The sequence below is a fragment of the Capsella rubella genome, unplaced genomic scaffold (assembly GCF_000375325.1).
Source record: "Capsella rubella cultivar Monte Gargano unplaced genomic scaffold, Caprub1_0 scaffold_4, whole genome shotgun sequence".
NCBI lineage: Eukaryota > Viridiplantae > Streptophyta > Magnoliopsida > Brassicales > Brassicaceae > Capsella > Capsella rubella.
The window spans coordinates 12,754,129-12,768,802 of NW_006238920.1; the positions used below are offsets into that span (position 1 = coordinate 12,754,129).

The 14,674-nt window shown below is 36.8% G+C and overlaps 6 protein-coding genes across 8 annotated transcripts; 2 read left to right on the top strand and 4 right to left on the bottom strand.

The window, feature by feature from the left end:
* Positions 1–742: 742 nt before the first annotated feature.
* On the top strand, positions 743–1,631 carry LOC17888200 (RING-H2 finger protein ATL40). Its single transcript, XM_006294891.2, has one exon. It carries the CDS (start codon positions 838–840, stop codon positions 1,513–1,515), a length of 678 nt encoding a protein of 225 aa, XP_006294953.1. The 5' UTR covers positions 743–837; the 3' UTR covers positions 1,516–1,631.
* Positions 1,632–2,330: 699 nt separating this feature from the next.
* On the top strand, positions 2,331–3,481 carry LOC17887778 (E3 ubiquitin-protein ligase ATL41). Its single transcript, XM_006294857.2, has one exon. The coding sequence runs from the start codon at positions 2,707–2,709 to the stop codon at positions 3,415–3,417; it is 711 nt and encodes a 236-aa protein (XP_006294919.1). The 5' UTR covers positions 2,331–2,706; the 3' UTR covers positions 3,418–3,481.
* An 82-nt stretch (positions 3,482–3,563) lies between these two features.
* On the bottom strand, positions 3,564–6,007 carry LOC17888793 (PLASMODESMATA CALLOSE-BINDING PROTEIN 5). 3 transcript variants are annotated; one of them, XM_023784721.1, is made up of 4 exons: positions 5,594–6,007; positions 4,408–5,293; positions 4,281–4,308; positions 3,564–3,926 (listed from the first exon to the last, which is right to left on the bottom strand). In XM_023784721.1, the coding sequence occupies exons 2-4, from the start codon at positions 4,730–4,732 to the stop codon at positions 3,758–3,760; spliced, it is 522 nt and encodes a 173-aa protein (XP_023640489.1). In that variant the 5' UTR covers positions 4,733–5,293; positions 5,594–6,007; the 3' UTR covers positions 3,564–3,757. The 3 variants fall into 3 exon arrangements, with proteins under 3 accessions (XP_023640489.1, XP_023640490.1, XP_023640488.1); XM_023784722.1 differs by having other exon boundaries at positions 4,408–4,838; positions 4,951–6,007; XM_023784720.1 differs by having other exon boundaries at positions 4,408–6,007.
* An 870-nt stretch (positions 6,008–6,877) lies between these two features.
* On the bottom strand, positions 6,878–9,280 carry LOC17889367 (basic leucine zipper 34). The gene is made up of 4 exons (XM_006294546.2): positions 8,305–9,280; positions 8,021–8,111; positions 7,782–7,908; positions 6,878–7,412 (listed from the first exon to the last, which is right to left on the bottom strand). Exons 1-4 carry the CDS (start codon positions 8,883–8,885, stop codon positions 7,243–7,245), a joined length of 969 nt encoding a protein of 322 aa, XP_006294608.1. The 5' UTR covers positions 8,886–9,280; the 3' UTR covers positions 6,878–7,242.
* Positions 9,281–10,752: 1,472 nt separating this feature from the next.
* LOC17889290 (glucosidase 2 subunit beta) lies at positions 10,753–12,173 on the bottom strand. Its single transcript, XM_006294871.2, has 5 exons — positions 12,013–12,173; positions 11,809–11,922; positions 11,481–11,576; positions 11,203–11,397; positions 10,753–11,111 (listed from the first exon to the last, which is right to left on the bottom strand). The coding sequence occupies exons 1-5, from the start codon at positions 12,104–12,106 to the stop codon at positions 10,984–10,986; spliced, it is 627 nt and encodes a 208-aa protein (XP_006294933.2). The 5' UTR covers positions 12,107–12,173; the 3' UTR covers positions 10,753–10,983.
* A 572-nt stretch (positions 12,174–12,745) lies between these two features.
* On the bottom strand, positions 12,746–13,281 carry LOC17888629. The gene is made up of 2 exons (XM_023785012.1): positions 13,187–13,281; positions 12,746–13,091 (listed from the first exon to the last, which is right to left on the bottom strand). Exons 1-2 carry the CDS (start codon positions 13,271–13,273, stop codon positions 12,864–12,866), a joined length of 315 nt encoding a protein of 104 aa, XP_023640780.1. The 5' UTR covers positions 13,274–13,281; the 3' UTR covers positions 12,746–12,863.
* Between the last annotated feature and the right edge of the window lie 1,393 nt (positions 13,282–14,674).

A 14,674-nucleotide genomic window follows, 5' to 3' on the forward strand; every position in this document is an offset into this window, starting at 1 on the left:
GTATATACTTTTTTGTAGGAAAATGTCAAATGTATTTTAATATCAGATCTACCATATACGATATATTTAATATATATATATATATATATAGTTTTCCATGTAATATATATATAGTTTTCCATATAATATATATATATCATATTCTGTAGATCTGATATTAAAATACATTTGACATTTTCCTACAAAAAGTATATACAAGGAAAAATAATAAGAAGCTAACGTGTGACAAAGCAATAAAAAGAGTTGAATTTATGATATGTTCACAACTTGTAAAATAAAATAACATGTATGTCCACTTCGAAGACTCTGCTTCAACTCAAATCGTATGATTCCCACACGCAGCCTCGCTACTACATACCTCATGTTTTGTTAACTTTTAAATTTCGTTTTTTCTTGACTATGCTCAGTTTACAATAAGTCTACTCATACTATTTGGACAAAATGTATATTATTGTCATCATCATCTATCTAGAATTCTCAGATAACGTCGACATGTTGTGTATTCATGGTATAAAAATGGAATTATGCAATCCTAACTGATATTTCATAAACTTACTTAGAATTTCTAAAACTAAAAACAAATCAGGCTAAAGTCAACGAAGGCCCTTGGATTGGATGTATGAGTAAATTAGCATTCTATATTATAGTAAACTGCCTATATTTCTCCACTCACCAATCATATCATAGTGCCTTGTATAATAATTAAATGCAAAAAACAATATCATAAGATCGTTTCAATCTTTATTACTTAGTTATTAAATTTATAGTAACCACATTGTGTGATCTTGTTCCATTTCTTTCTTTCACGATCGTCATATCAAGCTAGAACAATTCATCATGAGCTCCGACAACAGAAGTGATGATCAGCGGTTCGATTCCGACCGTTCGTTTTGGTTAAGCACGAGTTCTTACGATGCCAACAGCAAGATCTTACTCTTCACCATCGTTTCCTTCTCTGTTATTATCCTCATCGTCTTCGCTTATCATCTCTACGCAAGGTTCGTTCTCCGCTACCGTAGACCAGCCTTCCAAGACCTATCCTTTTCCGTCGTTTCTCACCGGCCAAAACGTGGCCTCGACACTCTAGTCATCGCTTCTCTCCCAACGTTCCTTGTTGGAGTCAAGAATGACGTGGCGGGTACTGAATGTGCGGTTTGTCTAAGCTTGTTGGAGGAGAAAGATACAGCGAGGATGCTACCGAACTGCGAGCACGTTTTCCACGTAAGTTGCGTTGACACGTGGCTCACCGCGCAGTCCACTTGTCCCGTTTGTAGAACTGAAGTCAAGCCAAATCCAAGGCTTGAGCCTGAACCAAGAGAAGGGCCAGTTGGTGATGGTGCACCGCCGTTGGATTTCGCGGCGGCATCTTTGTCGGATCACAACAAAACCGGCGGGTCATCGGTTTCGCGGTTAGATTCATTTCGAAGGATTTTGACAAGGCAAAGATCTTCTAACAGTAATAATGATCATTCTCGCGTTGACCAAGATCGTGCATTGGATATAGAACGTCAATGAAATCAGTCTATAGTATATGTGATTCATGTTCATGTACAATACAATACTACTCTTTGTTCCTTTAAATTTTGATTTGTGTAGTCAAAATGTTTTGAATGTGTATGACGGCAAGCTTTTATGTTACTGTTTAAAACAAAAAAAGAAAGATATACACACATAATTACGAAGCCGTCGTTGATTAACGTGTGAAAAGGGGAAAAGGAAAGTGTGGAACTTGTAATATACGATCGAGGCAACTTTGTAAGATATTTTCAACGTGTGTCTACGTCGAAGACTCTTCTTCAAGTCTAACTATGTGGTTCGCACACGTATCCTCACAGTCACAGGTTTCACACGTTTAACTTTTGATTTTCGTATTTTCTTGACTATGGACATTTTACATTATTTCTATCCATATTATACAGATGATAAACTTAAACTGTATCTTCATTTTGTTGACAGAAAAAATAGAAAAAGAAAGCATGTATTTGATCATTGTTCTAGCATTCATCGATTGCGATTCTAGTTTATTAAATGTACTAAATTGTTATGCATGCATGAAATAAAATAAGTCATATATATGTGGTTACCGTTTTACTGGTGGTTCTATAATTTTTTTTGTTGCTATTAATTAAGAGATGAATTTATAGATCTGCCTGTATAAACTAATTTGCGCCATACAAAACGATATAAGACTAACTCTTCAATATACACTAATATGATGATAAACATTACAATCTATATATACAGGCTAACTACAAATTCACTGATATCAAAATACGCAATTTGGTCTACGAAACATATAATGTATATAGGAGACTTCGGGTATCTTCCAAACTTGCACGATCTCTAAACCTTCAAACCTATCACCTATAATATTCTTATGGTCTACAACTGAACTATATAAACCTAAAATATAGAAACTCTTCTTGTTTTCTTGCGTGAACAATCCAAGTTCATTTGGTCAACAATGGTGAAATTTCCAAACCGTCTTTGAAGTATAGCTATCTGCCAAACTTTCTAAAAAATATATATCTACTTCATATTTTTCTTCCACCCACCAACTAAAGTCTAAGCCATGGAAAACTAAAAATATTTAAATACCAAAACTCTAAAAGTCCTTTATTCCTTATATAACACATCAGAAGTTAGTAACCAAGTTTGTTCACTTTTCCTTTCCCATCCACCGAAGGAAAGAAAAAAAGCTTCACAATGAGCTCCAACGACAGGGATTCTCACTGGTTCAACTCCGACCATCACTCGTTCTGGCCCAATGCTTCTAAATACGATCTTAACAGCAAGATCATGCTTGCGGCCATAGCTTCTTTATCCGGAGTTATTCTTATTGTCTTTGCTCTTCATCTTTACGCAAGATTCGTTCTCCGCCGCCGTAGAGAAGCTTTCCGTGGCCTCCCCGTCATATTCCGCCACTCTTTTGAGATTCCCAAGCGTGGCCTCAATCCCACTGTCATAGCTTCTCTTCCTACTTTCACCGTCGGAACCATCGATGGCGTGGCTGCGTCCGCTACTGAATGCGCAGTGTGTTTAAGCGTCTTAGAGGAGCACGATACGGCGAGAGAGTTGCCCAACTGCAAGCACATCTTCCACGTCGACTGTGTTGACACGTGGCTCTCCACTTGCTCCACTTGCCCTGTTTGCCGGACAGAAGTTGAGCCAAGGCCGAGACTTGAGCCTGAGCCAAGGGAAGGACCAATCAGTACTGCACCGCCATTGTTGGAGGAAGCCAGGCTAAATTTGACGGTGGAAGCGGCACCCTCTTCTTCCTCAGAAAACAAGACAGTTGTCCCCTCGGTTTCACGATTAGATTCGTTTAAGAAGATCTTGACAAGGGAAAGATCTTCGAACAGGATCAATCATTCTTGTATTGACCAAGATCGTGTAGCGGATCTTGAGAGACATTGAGTCCACATAGAGATACATATAATGCATATAAATCATACATACATCAGAAATCTTTAATTGATAATACTATCCCCTCATTTCTTTTGTTACTAAAACCATTCTCTGTATTTTTTCTTTTCATTAGTTTTTTGTAATGGAACACTTGATTAGTCAAAAGATAAATCTTGATACACAGCTAACATTGATGCCTTTCTAGTTAACTCTTCATAGTGGTAAGACAGTACAGAGCTATATATCAGGTATCCATTAAAGATGCATGACCAATTTGCTTTACATAAAATCGAGGGTTGAGGAAAAGGAGAGATCAAAAAAAGGATTACCTTCAATCACCAAGCGGTAGCTAAAGATGATGAAGTATCAGTGTCATTGTCATAATGTGGCCTATAATAATGAAGGGCAATGACCAGCTGCTAAACATCCTCCTTGCTCTACTGAAATCTGAGGATTCTTGTGCAGTTGTTCCCTGCGTTGAAGTGGCATCCGCTATACTTCCATTGCTCACTCTCTTACTGCACATGAGACTTCAAGCGCATGAGCCTAACTATCAAAATGCTTAATAAATTGAAGCTCTATGGAGAATAACAACATTTTCAGATGACTTGTTGCAACTTCTTATATGTTCTGCAGAAACTATAACATACTGATAAAAAGAACAATATATCACCACGATCACAAAGTGAAGTAACTTCATCCTTCTAATTGTAACTAATGAAAAGAGCTACTCAAAGATTTCACCCAAAACACATCAAACTAGGAATCATTTTGAAAAGAACCTCAGATCGATTGGAAAAAGCTCAAAACAAACTGAAACTAATACACGAATTCTATCTAACTAGCAATACAAATGAGCATTACTTAATTACCTTGAAGGAAACTTGCATGCTCCTTGACCTGAAAACAAAAAGCATCAAGCTTTCAACATTTCAATTTGCAAATGTCAGTCATAATCGAATTGGTATTATCTTTAACCAAAGAAAATGTAAAACTCACTAGGATTCAGTGAAGTAACAGCTGCGTTGTTACTAAAGTTACAAGCTTCATCTGCGGGACCGTTCTTCAGGTAATAGTTATTGAAAACATACGACGCCATCTTAACCATATCCTGTGGATCGTAGCAGGATCCGCCTTGCTTGATCTCGCCGCAATCAGCTCCTCCAGGACCACAAGCCCAGTCAACGGCCGTTTGAAGTGCCGAATCCTCAGCGTTGTTCTTCGCCACGCACCAGAGCTCCGTCTCTAATACCTCCCCACCGTACTCCGCAGCAGCCGCCGCCGTGATGAGGATAGAGAGATGCATTAGGACTTGACAGATCATTTTCCGAGAGCTAGATCAATGTTGTATCCGGAGATTTCGCGGCGGAGGAACCAGAAGGTTCAGAAGTAACGACTACAGTTTCTCGAAGCGGAGGAAGAAAGGGAATCTGAAAGAGTAGTCAAACTTTCAAAGAATCTGAAAAAGTCAAAGAAATTTTGGAGTTTTTCGTGATAAAACTAAAGATACGGGTGCATTTATGTAATTTTACTTATTCTTACCGGTTATCAAACTCGGTTTAGCTGCTTTTTTCTTATGAAGTGGGAAATTAATTATGGTTAATCACGGTAATGAAGACTCTTTAGCTCCTTAACCTTTTGGATTGCTAAAAGAAGCGATCCGAAAAAATAAACCAGTCATGGATTCTCCGGTGAATCCTACTGAATCCCGGTACCAACTTGCTGTAGCTATTCAACCGAACGTGGAAAACGAAGTTTCTGTAGCATAAGAGATACATTCTGTTCCGGGAATAAGCACTTGGCAGATAAGGCTAAGTAATCATATTACGAGAAAGACCGAGCTTGTGGAGAATCTAATATGAGGCAACAGATGTTGCTTAGTTAACTGCAAAAGAGGGAAGAAATAAATCAGCAATTGCACAGGGGAAGTTATGAATAGCAACAGAGGAAGGACGTAGAGATATCTATAAGCTTGAGAATGAACTTCGTATGATGACAAGTGTATTAGCCTGGTACCAGGGAGCTTTAAAAGAAACACAGAAGGCATATAGAAAGCATAGGAAATTTTGCACTGTGCGTGATAAACCGATATACAAAGATGTCAAAGATAGTGGAGGTTTAGTACTAAGCTCTTATAGAAGTAGAAGAATTTATAAGTCTCTAGAGTAAAAAGTATGAAGTGAACCTTAGTAAAAAAGTAGAGATGCTTGACGAGAAGCTGACTGAGATCCAAGATAAGGTGAAACTCTTGAAAGAGGCAATTTCAAGACGCAAGATTAGCGATATACCTGGAAAATCCAATGCAATACCAAATACTTGAGAAGGTAGACGTTTCTCTTTTATACTCATAACTTTGTTCCTCTGTTAGTATTGCTCACACAGTTCTGTGTATATAACCTAGGAAGTAGGGACGAAGAGAGCCCGAGTCTTGTTTGATAATTCCTTGATAAGATTCTGGCCATCAAATACTTACTGGCTTCTTCTTTGGTAGGCATATGAAGAACCAGCATAAGTCCAAAAAGAAAATTCAAGAAGCCAAACTTAACTAAAATAGGAATTGATGGTTTTTGTATTGAAATTTGGAATCTTTAAAGTAGCTATGTAGTTTTTTGGTAGGTGTACTGTATGTATATGTGTTTGAAATCTATTTTGGGTTTATAGACATTTGCCAGTAAAATGTAGCCGTAACGATCCAAGCACTTATAAGGTTTTGCTTTAAAACTGTAGTGACCAAAAATTGAATAGTAAAGAACACTAATAGTTTTTTTCAGTGGTGAATTTCCAAACTTGGGAGGCTTCTTGGTTACTTTTCTGCTTTCTCATATTTCAACTGTGGCCGTCTTGTTTCATTCTAAACCATTAAATTTTTGAAATGGAATATATAACTAAAATCTCATTATCACCATTGGTCCATTGCTTTTATACCATTTGCTGAAAAAAGAAAACTCAAACCCCAAATCCTGAAAAGAAATCTATAAAAATTGAAGGATAAATATACCAAAAACCAATCATGTAACGAGAACGTAGTGAGTGGTCCAGCCAAGGAACACATCACGTGAACTCACAGCTTAGCCTTTCAGATGTGTCCTAACGCGTTTTTCTTTTCTCTTCTTTCCTTTTCACTGCATAAGTTTTTTCCCTTATTAGTGACCATTTCAGAATGTACTTAAAAGGTTTTCATTTCCGGTAAATCCTAAGCAATACATGAGTGGATGTGCCATATATATAATTTTATCATCAAGATTTCCATATGACGTCAACATATGGTTTATGGTTATATATGTTACTAATGTAGTTCAATATCGTTAAATAACCTATTCATATATGTAGTTTAATAACCGTTCAGACAGAAAAAGGGTGTAACAGCCACACTTAATAGCCGCTGCAGATTTACTCTAGATCACTTTAGGATATAACTAATCATACATAGTTCTTGTTTAACCTGTGTAGTGAAAATTGAGAAGCAATATAATGTATAGAGTAAACAGTGAGGAAAAATATTAAGCTATTCCGTAAAAATCTTATATAATTCGTACACAAATCTTTATACACTCCCAGAACAAAACAATAATAAAAAATAAACCCAACTAGTTCTTTGTACAAAACACACAATTGATGACTTTTTTTCATCAACCGCCCCAAAAAACGACATAAACACAATAAAACAAAAAACATCAAAATGAATTCATCACAACTTACAAAAAAAATAAGTGAAAGGAATAAAAAAATGTCAATCTTCTGAAATTCTTAACCGAAAGAGATTTTATATTCAAGAATTTTTGCCAAGAAGAGAGAGTAATGTTGATGATAATGATAATGATGATTAATAACTTATCAGACATTGAGGAGCTGCTCTTTTTCAATAGACTTTTTGATTTCGACCGCCGAAGCAGCTACTGCTCCGGTCGCCGGTGAATGATTTGCATTATCCATCTTCGTTAGGCTTTGTTGATTATACACTTGTCGAAGTCTCTCTATTTCTCTCTTCAATGATTCTTGATGTGCTGCAAATTAATAGTATAATTTTTACATAAAAAGTTCTTATATTACCGACTTTTGGAAGAAAATTATTAAAAGCGTGCTCATATATATTGTCAGTGATAATTGAATGCATGGACGAGAAAAAAATGACAAAGCTTATAAAACACACATATTCATAATTTCCCCGACATATTTCCATAAGAATTTAATCCAAAAGTTATGTATGTGCAGACTGCAGAGACATGATGAGAATCATATTTTCATTAGTTAATAGGTTTTTTTTTTTTTTTGTAAATATAGGTTTTTCTACATATTTAAAATGTTGTTTATGCTTTTAGAAAATCAAAAGGTTTACTCAAAGTGAATAAAAGTGAGAGAAAAAAAAAACTTACCGTCTTTGAAAATCTTGTCTTGAGATAAAGCAGCGATTCGTTGCTTGAGAGCACTGTTGTCGACGTTAAGAAGCAAACGCTGGTGATCCAAAAACGCGACCCTTGGCGATAACACTGACACTTCTGCCTTCAATTTTTTTTATAAAAATGTTACAAAAAAAAGAGGAGCAAGGTCATAATCACCATAATAATTCGTTTGGTTAAAAAGCTATATATGAATTGTGTAAATGTAAATGTACCTGCAACGAAGTGACGCTACGTTCGAGCTCTGATATGTATTGCAGTTTCCTAACCCTTGATCTCTGTGCTGATTGCCGATTTGCTAGTATTCTGTGAAACCCATTCAGAAATATTTTTGTTAATATTTCAAAAAAATATATAATCATATGTGGTTACTAATGTGACGCTAATTTTTCAGTAATTTATATAAAAAAACATTCGTGACATTCGTGCATCATAATCAAATCTCAGTTACTATTTGTACGTGCATGCATGATCCTTAATAACATATATTTTTTTTAACCTTTTAACTCTTTTGGGATCAAGAATCCGGTTGCCGGAGCTATCACCGGAATTGTTATTGGACGCCGAACCATCATCTGGCTCCGTTTTGCATTGGCTCTGGACTTCATCGTTATTATTGTTACAATTGTTGTTAGTATTGTTCATGTCATGATAGATGGAGGGTGGTTCTTTGTTGTCGTCGTTGATGCTATTGGACGGCGTGGGCGTGTTTGAGGAAGATCCGGTGGTACCTAAAATGTTATTGATATGGGAAGTGTTATTCTGAAGGTCGCCGTCGTCGGTGAACATGGACATGAACTGTTCGTCGTCGAACCTGTCGAAGTGGATGTTCTCGATGCTGACATGGTCTGATACGGTTGGAGCTTCAAGAAACGCGATGGAGTCGCTGATTGAGCGACGGTGGTTGCCACGGCGTGAGGCTGAGAAGTCTAGGAATTCGTCTACCCATGAAGGGTTTTGTACGGTTGTAGTGGCTGCAGCAACGGTTGCGGTTGGGGTAGAGAACGGGGAGAGCTTTTGGGAGGAGAAATCAGGCCAATGTGGCGTCATGTTGGGGATTTTAGGAGGGAGTTGCGCCATTGGAGAGGATTAATTATATCTATCTCTAATGGCAAGAGATCGAGGAGAAAATATATAGATCGATAGCAAAGTTCAAAACCAAAGAAAACAAATCTGATAATTTACAGGATTTAGCAAGGGGGAGGGAAAAACCTTGGTAAATAAATTACAAGAGAAACCTACGTAAACCCAAATCAGAAAACCAAAAAACCTAGCTAGATGAAAAAGGCAAAGGAGAGAAACGAAACTGAAATAAAATGGGAAAGGTAATGAGATGATCAATGTCCTAAACCACAGGGGAAGATAGAGAAAGAGAAAGGAAGGGGACGGAAGAAAGGAGAAAACGGAACAAAAGAGTAACCAAAATGGCTATGTTTAACAAACGCTAGTTATATAAATAGAAGTAAAGTAATCTCAAATGAAAGATAAATTACGTAATAAAGAAGATAAACAGAGAGTGGCATGAAAGATATATATCTCGATCTTATGTGAATGAATATGATGAAAGAACATAATGAATTCGATGTGATCAAAGTGTTTATTATCTATGATCAGTGTAGTAGGGTCACATGGAGATTGAGATCGGACAGCTATGAAAGAGCTGTCTAATTGAGAAGAGAGGCTTAAGCTCTCAACGGTATTACTGGAAAGTCTCCTCCACTGGTTTTTTCCTTAAGAGATTTGGAGAAGGGAATCAAGCAAGCACGTGTCTTTGTGAACCCCCCTCCCTTCTTTAATTTACTACTAGTCTCTTTCTCATTGCTTACTAATACATATACAATTACCTGAAGATTATAATACTAACAAAAAACAATCAAAACTTAAGTCATATATTCGATGAATAATGCAACAACATAGCTAAGATAATGGATATGTTTCATATGAATGGTTTTTCAATATGTACATTTATCATATGTATTTTTCGTGAACCATGTCAAATATTTATATATATATATTTTTTTGGTGATTAGAAGAAGGACGAGAATAATGTGGATGTGTGAGTCCATGTGATTCGTCTTGTGTTCTCTTTTTCTCTATTTACATATTTGCTTTGTCCCCAGACCACACCCACATGTAGGACACTTGCCACTTTTTTCCTTTGTCAAACTTTGTTTTCCTTTTTTTCTTCTTCTTCTTTCAATCGTATAGTTTCGTATTTTTAGCTGTCCATACATTTTTCTTTTCAGTTAGTACTCGAGAATTCGGAATATGTGGACTTACAAGAATCTCTTCGTCTAGATGAGATATCATCAAGACTTTTTTTCCGAAAGATCCAATGCTCAACATGTTAGCGAGTTCAGCAGTTTCATAATCTTTTCTTTGGTCGCCCTACGTTAGCATCCTTGATCAGTATCTCCATTCTTGATATGTTCACCAATGTTGAAAGGAAACCTCCTGAAACAATACAAATATATAGAGCAAAACACTTTACCCTCAAGTACCAGTAGAGAAGATCAGAGAGTTACCTGGTCCTGGACTGTACTGCATTCCACCTGCATATGTGGTTTTTTCCACTGATATATCAGTAGACAAATATCCTAATAATCCTGTCCTTAAAAGACTGAATCTAATGGTTTTTTCTCCTCAGCTTCAATTTCTTGCACGTTTTTACTAGACCATGAAGATAATGTTAGGCCTTTATATCTTACAAGCAGCATACTTCATGTCCCTTTTAATTGCATTACACATCCCCTATGTGTTCATCCACAGAATCCCTCTACTGATTGGTAAATTATGGGTTTTCTTTGGCTAGCTCTCTGAGTGGTCTCACTACATTATGGGAGATGCCTCAAGTTTACAAACAAGATTGCTGTCTTGAGAGATCATTAATTATGACAAAGAGAGAATGATACACCTATGAGATCATCTAAATTGTGAATCCATCCAATCTGTGAAATACAATCAATTAGCATAATCTCCATTTCTAGAAAATATTCATACCATGAGATCATCTAGATGTAAACGCTTAAGAACAAGAGAATTATGATCCAAGAAAACAAATAATCTCACACTTAATACAGTTTCAGCTAACTATATAATGACACTAGACATATGTGATCTTAGCACTCAGGTTCCGTGTAAAAGCTTCAAGAAACTATAATCAAAGAGGTCGATAAAGCTAGTTAGCTGATCTATTTAGAGGTACATTCTTGCGTCTCCTCTTAGACCGAGCACGACTTCTAAGCATCCATAAAATCACCAAGAAACCAATCAAAACCAGCTGAAGGGCGAAGACAAGCTTCATACCTGGTGACAACAATAACAACAACATCTCTTGTTTCAGTTTGCTAAACAATCGAAGATAACAAATAAGCACTCGAAATTAAGTAGCCAAAACCTTGGAGATTCTTGACCATGTCCTGAAGATTCAGTATGGTATTAGATTCCTTTGGAAAAGTTGTCGAACCGAGTTTTCTGTCGATAGGTTTAAGGTTGGTTCTAGGTTTGTAGATGTAGTTAACATTGCCACCCATTATACATGTGTTGGGACAACTAATGCTACTCTCGTACTCATCGCTTCCATCACAGCAATCTGAGAAAGACAATGCCATGACCGTACACCAAGAGAGCTTAAACTAGAATCATTTAGTTAGGATCCACAACAATATTACTAACCACAGATTCCATCGTTCACACGAGAAGAGTAAACGAACTTTGGTGAACTTCCTATGTTCCTACAGTAAAACTTGCCATTTGGACATGCCGAAGTTCCTAAAATAGAAACATTGATGCAACCAATTGAATCAGTCAATTAGATTATATAGCTGAAGAAAATTGAGAAACTTACTAATTATGAATCCCAAAAACACAATTTTTTCAAAATTGAAGTTGGGAAACAGAACATGATCCGATCCTAAAATCTTTATATGGGCAAAGAATTGAAAGTCTCATATCTCAGCTCTCTGGATTCTAAAAACAGGAGTTGAAGGAAAAAGAGGAGTACCAGGCTCATCAGTGCCGTCAAGACAATCACAAAAGTTATCGTTGAGACGGTCTCTAGTGAAATATTTGGAGCCATCTTTGCATCTTATTACATCTGACTCGAAATACTTTTCATCTGCCTCACAAAAGAACTAAGTAAGAATCAGAGAGAGGAAAAAACACAAACATTTCAGATTTCGTCGATAAGAGTCATCAAATAAGTAACCTAATGGGTGAACGCCAACGAGAGGATAGGCTGAAGCGACGGAGACGGCGACGACGGCGAGTAGAGAACACAACACGACGCAGTGCAGCAGCATCAGTTGACTCGCTTTTGGATAAACCGACGCCGTTTTATGTTCGAGTCGATTATTCGGACCAGAAGCAACAACCTTTCGGGATTATCTTGTACGATTTGTCGTTAAGATCTATATTTGATTCGATGGGCTTTCAGAATATGTTGGGCTTTGGCCCATATCTATGGAAGACAAAGCTTTAGAATGACTATGTTGTTGACCAAGAAGGCATAGCAGCAAACTGAAATAGAAGAAGTTTCAACAACTAGAAAAGACAAAACAACTTCAACAACTACTTTTATGTTGTGCGTTGAACTTATTCTAAGACATGAACAAGTCAACACAACACTGCAGTTTATAAATTTGGATTATCAAACGAATTATGTAACTGTAGAAATAAAGAATTCTAAATTCCATTCCAGGCTAGATACTTGTCTCACAACATAAAAGCCACCCTTAGCAGCACCTAAAGCACCAACCTAGTCAAACCTTTAGTCTGAGTATCTTCTTCAAGCTTCCATTTACGAGAATAGACCAACAAGACTTGAGTTCTTTATAACCCTTTGATCGCCTCTTCAATATCATAAGCTTCCTTACAAGATGTTTCATGCTGGAATTCGACAGAGTTTTGTGTTGAGAAATTACACAAACCAAAACTCGAAGAATGGAAGAAGATACTAAACCGGAATATGACATAAATAATACAAGTAGTCTGTTTCTTACTATATAACCCAAAAACCAACGAATTTCAAACAAAACCAATCTACAAGTCATCCTCTGTTCAAGTAGTAGTTCTTGTCTTCATTCTTTTATGTGATACTCTGAGATATGCCTCTGCTTCTGTACCCTTTAAGAGTTCCCTAAAAACCTTAGTCACAGTGGTCTGCTCAACACCGTGATTCTCCTTCATGTAATTGATCATCTCAGGAAGAGTGTAGAAATTCTCACAGCAGAACAAGTAGCCATCTCTCACGTTCTCCTCTTCCTGGCTCAAAATGCGACTACTTTGCTGCTGGCATACGACAAATGTATGAATGAATCAGTGAGAATTTACAATACGTATACTTATATAATCAGCCTATGAAGAATCGAGTTTTGAATTACTTGTGCTTTATTAGTAGTAGTAGTAGTAGTAACACAGTCTCCATCTGATTTCTCTGCTTCAAAGGAGCTTTCAGAATTTGTCGCCATTACTCTCTCTCTCTCTCTCTCTGTGTTGATTTGGTTTGCATTTTAGGGTTTAAGAGTTACAAGGCTGGCTGATAATGGACTTTGAGATTTTATGACCTAAATACATTTAGCCCAAAGGGCCCATTTATTCACTATGACTAATTATTTGGGCATGCTGCGGCCTATTATTCCATTTCCGCTCATACTAATTTCCCCATCGGAAATTTTGTGTTCGATCTCTAGCTGCTAGCATTTTTTTGTTCGTTCTCTCTTCTTTTGGCGATTGCTGGTGCATTTACTCGTATTTGATAACTCTATATGCAGTGATGGCTTCCCAATATGTTTCGAATAATGTTAAGACCGGACTCGATCGGGTATGCCCTATTTCAATGCTTTGCAACTCTTTTTAGAGCTAAACGTTTCGAGGTTTATTTTAAACATACTAGATATTTATTTTTTCGTCCAATGTTGTTTCATTTTCAGATGCTTGTGGATGATATTATTGGTGACGTGACCATTACAACTGATGCTGCTAATATTCTTAGGATGTTAGGGGTCGAATACCCAGCAGCTACCGATGTATTTGATATAATAAGAAATCAAGTGACAGCTTCCCAAGCTGCTTCGAACAATGTTAAGACCTCACGTGTTCCCGTCGGACTCGATCGGGTATGCTATATTCACAAGCTTTGGTTTTTTAGAGCTAAACGTTTCGAGACATACTAGATATTTATTTTTTCGTCCAATGTTGTTTCATTTTCAGATGCTTGTGGATGATATTACTGGCGTGACCATTACAATTGACCCTGCTACTATTCTTAGGATGTTAGGGGTCGAATACCCAGCAGCTACCGATGTTCAGAAGCTGTTAGGCGATATTGCTGATGACTTAACCATTACACATGAGGGTGCTACTATTCTTAAGACGATGGAGTCCGTCCAACACCCAGCTGCCAAGGTATTTGGTACATTCGTCATGATTGTTTATACGTATATTATTATCATCATTGTTTGCACATTTACTATGTTTTGTCTTGATTGTTTATACGTATATTATTATCATCATTGTTTGCACATTTACTATGTTTTGATTTTCTGAGTTTGTGTTTCTGCAGAATAAACAACAGAGGAGGAGAGGAAAAGTCTACAAAAATTGGAAACTCAAGAGTCGTCGTAGATATACTTAAAAGTATCAGTTGATTCATTTGTCACATCTTCTTTTTTTTCGTTTTTCTTTTTGGGGTTTGTTTATACAGAATTTAGTCCAATTTAGAAACGATAAATGAAGTTTATTTGAAATAAATTGGCTGCAATGCTTTTTTCTTTACTCATTTTGAGTGTTTGCATTTTAGTATGTTTATATTACAGGATCCATTACTAGCTATATGGTGGTCTATGTGATAGGAAAGTGAGACTGAATTT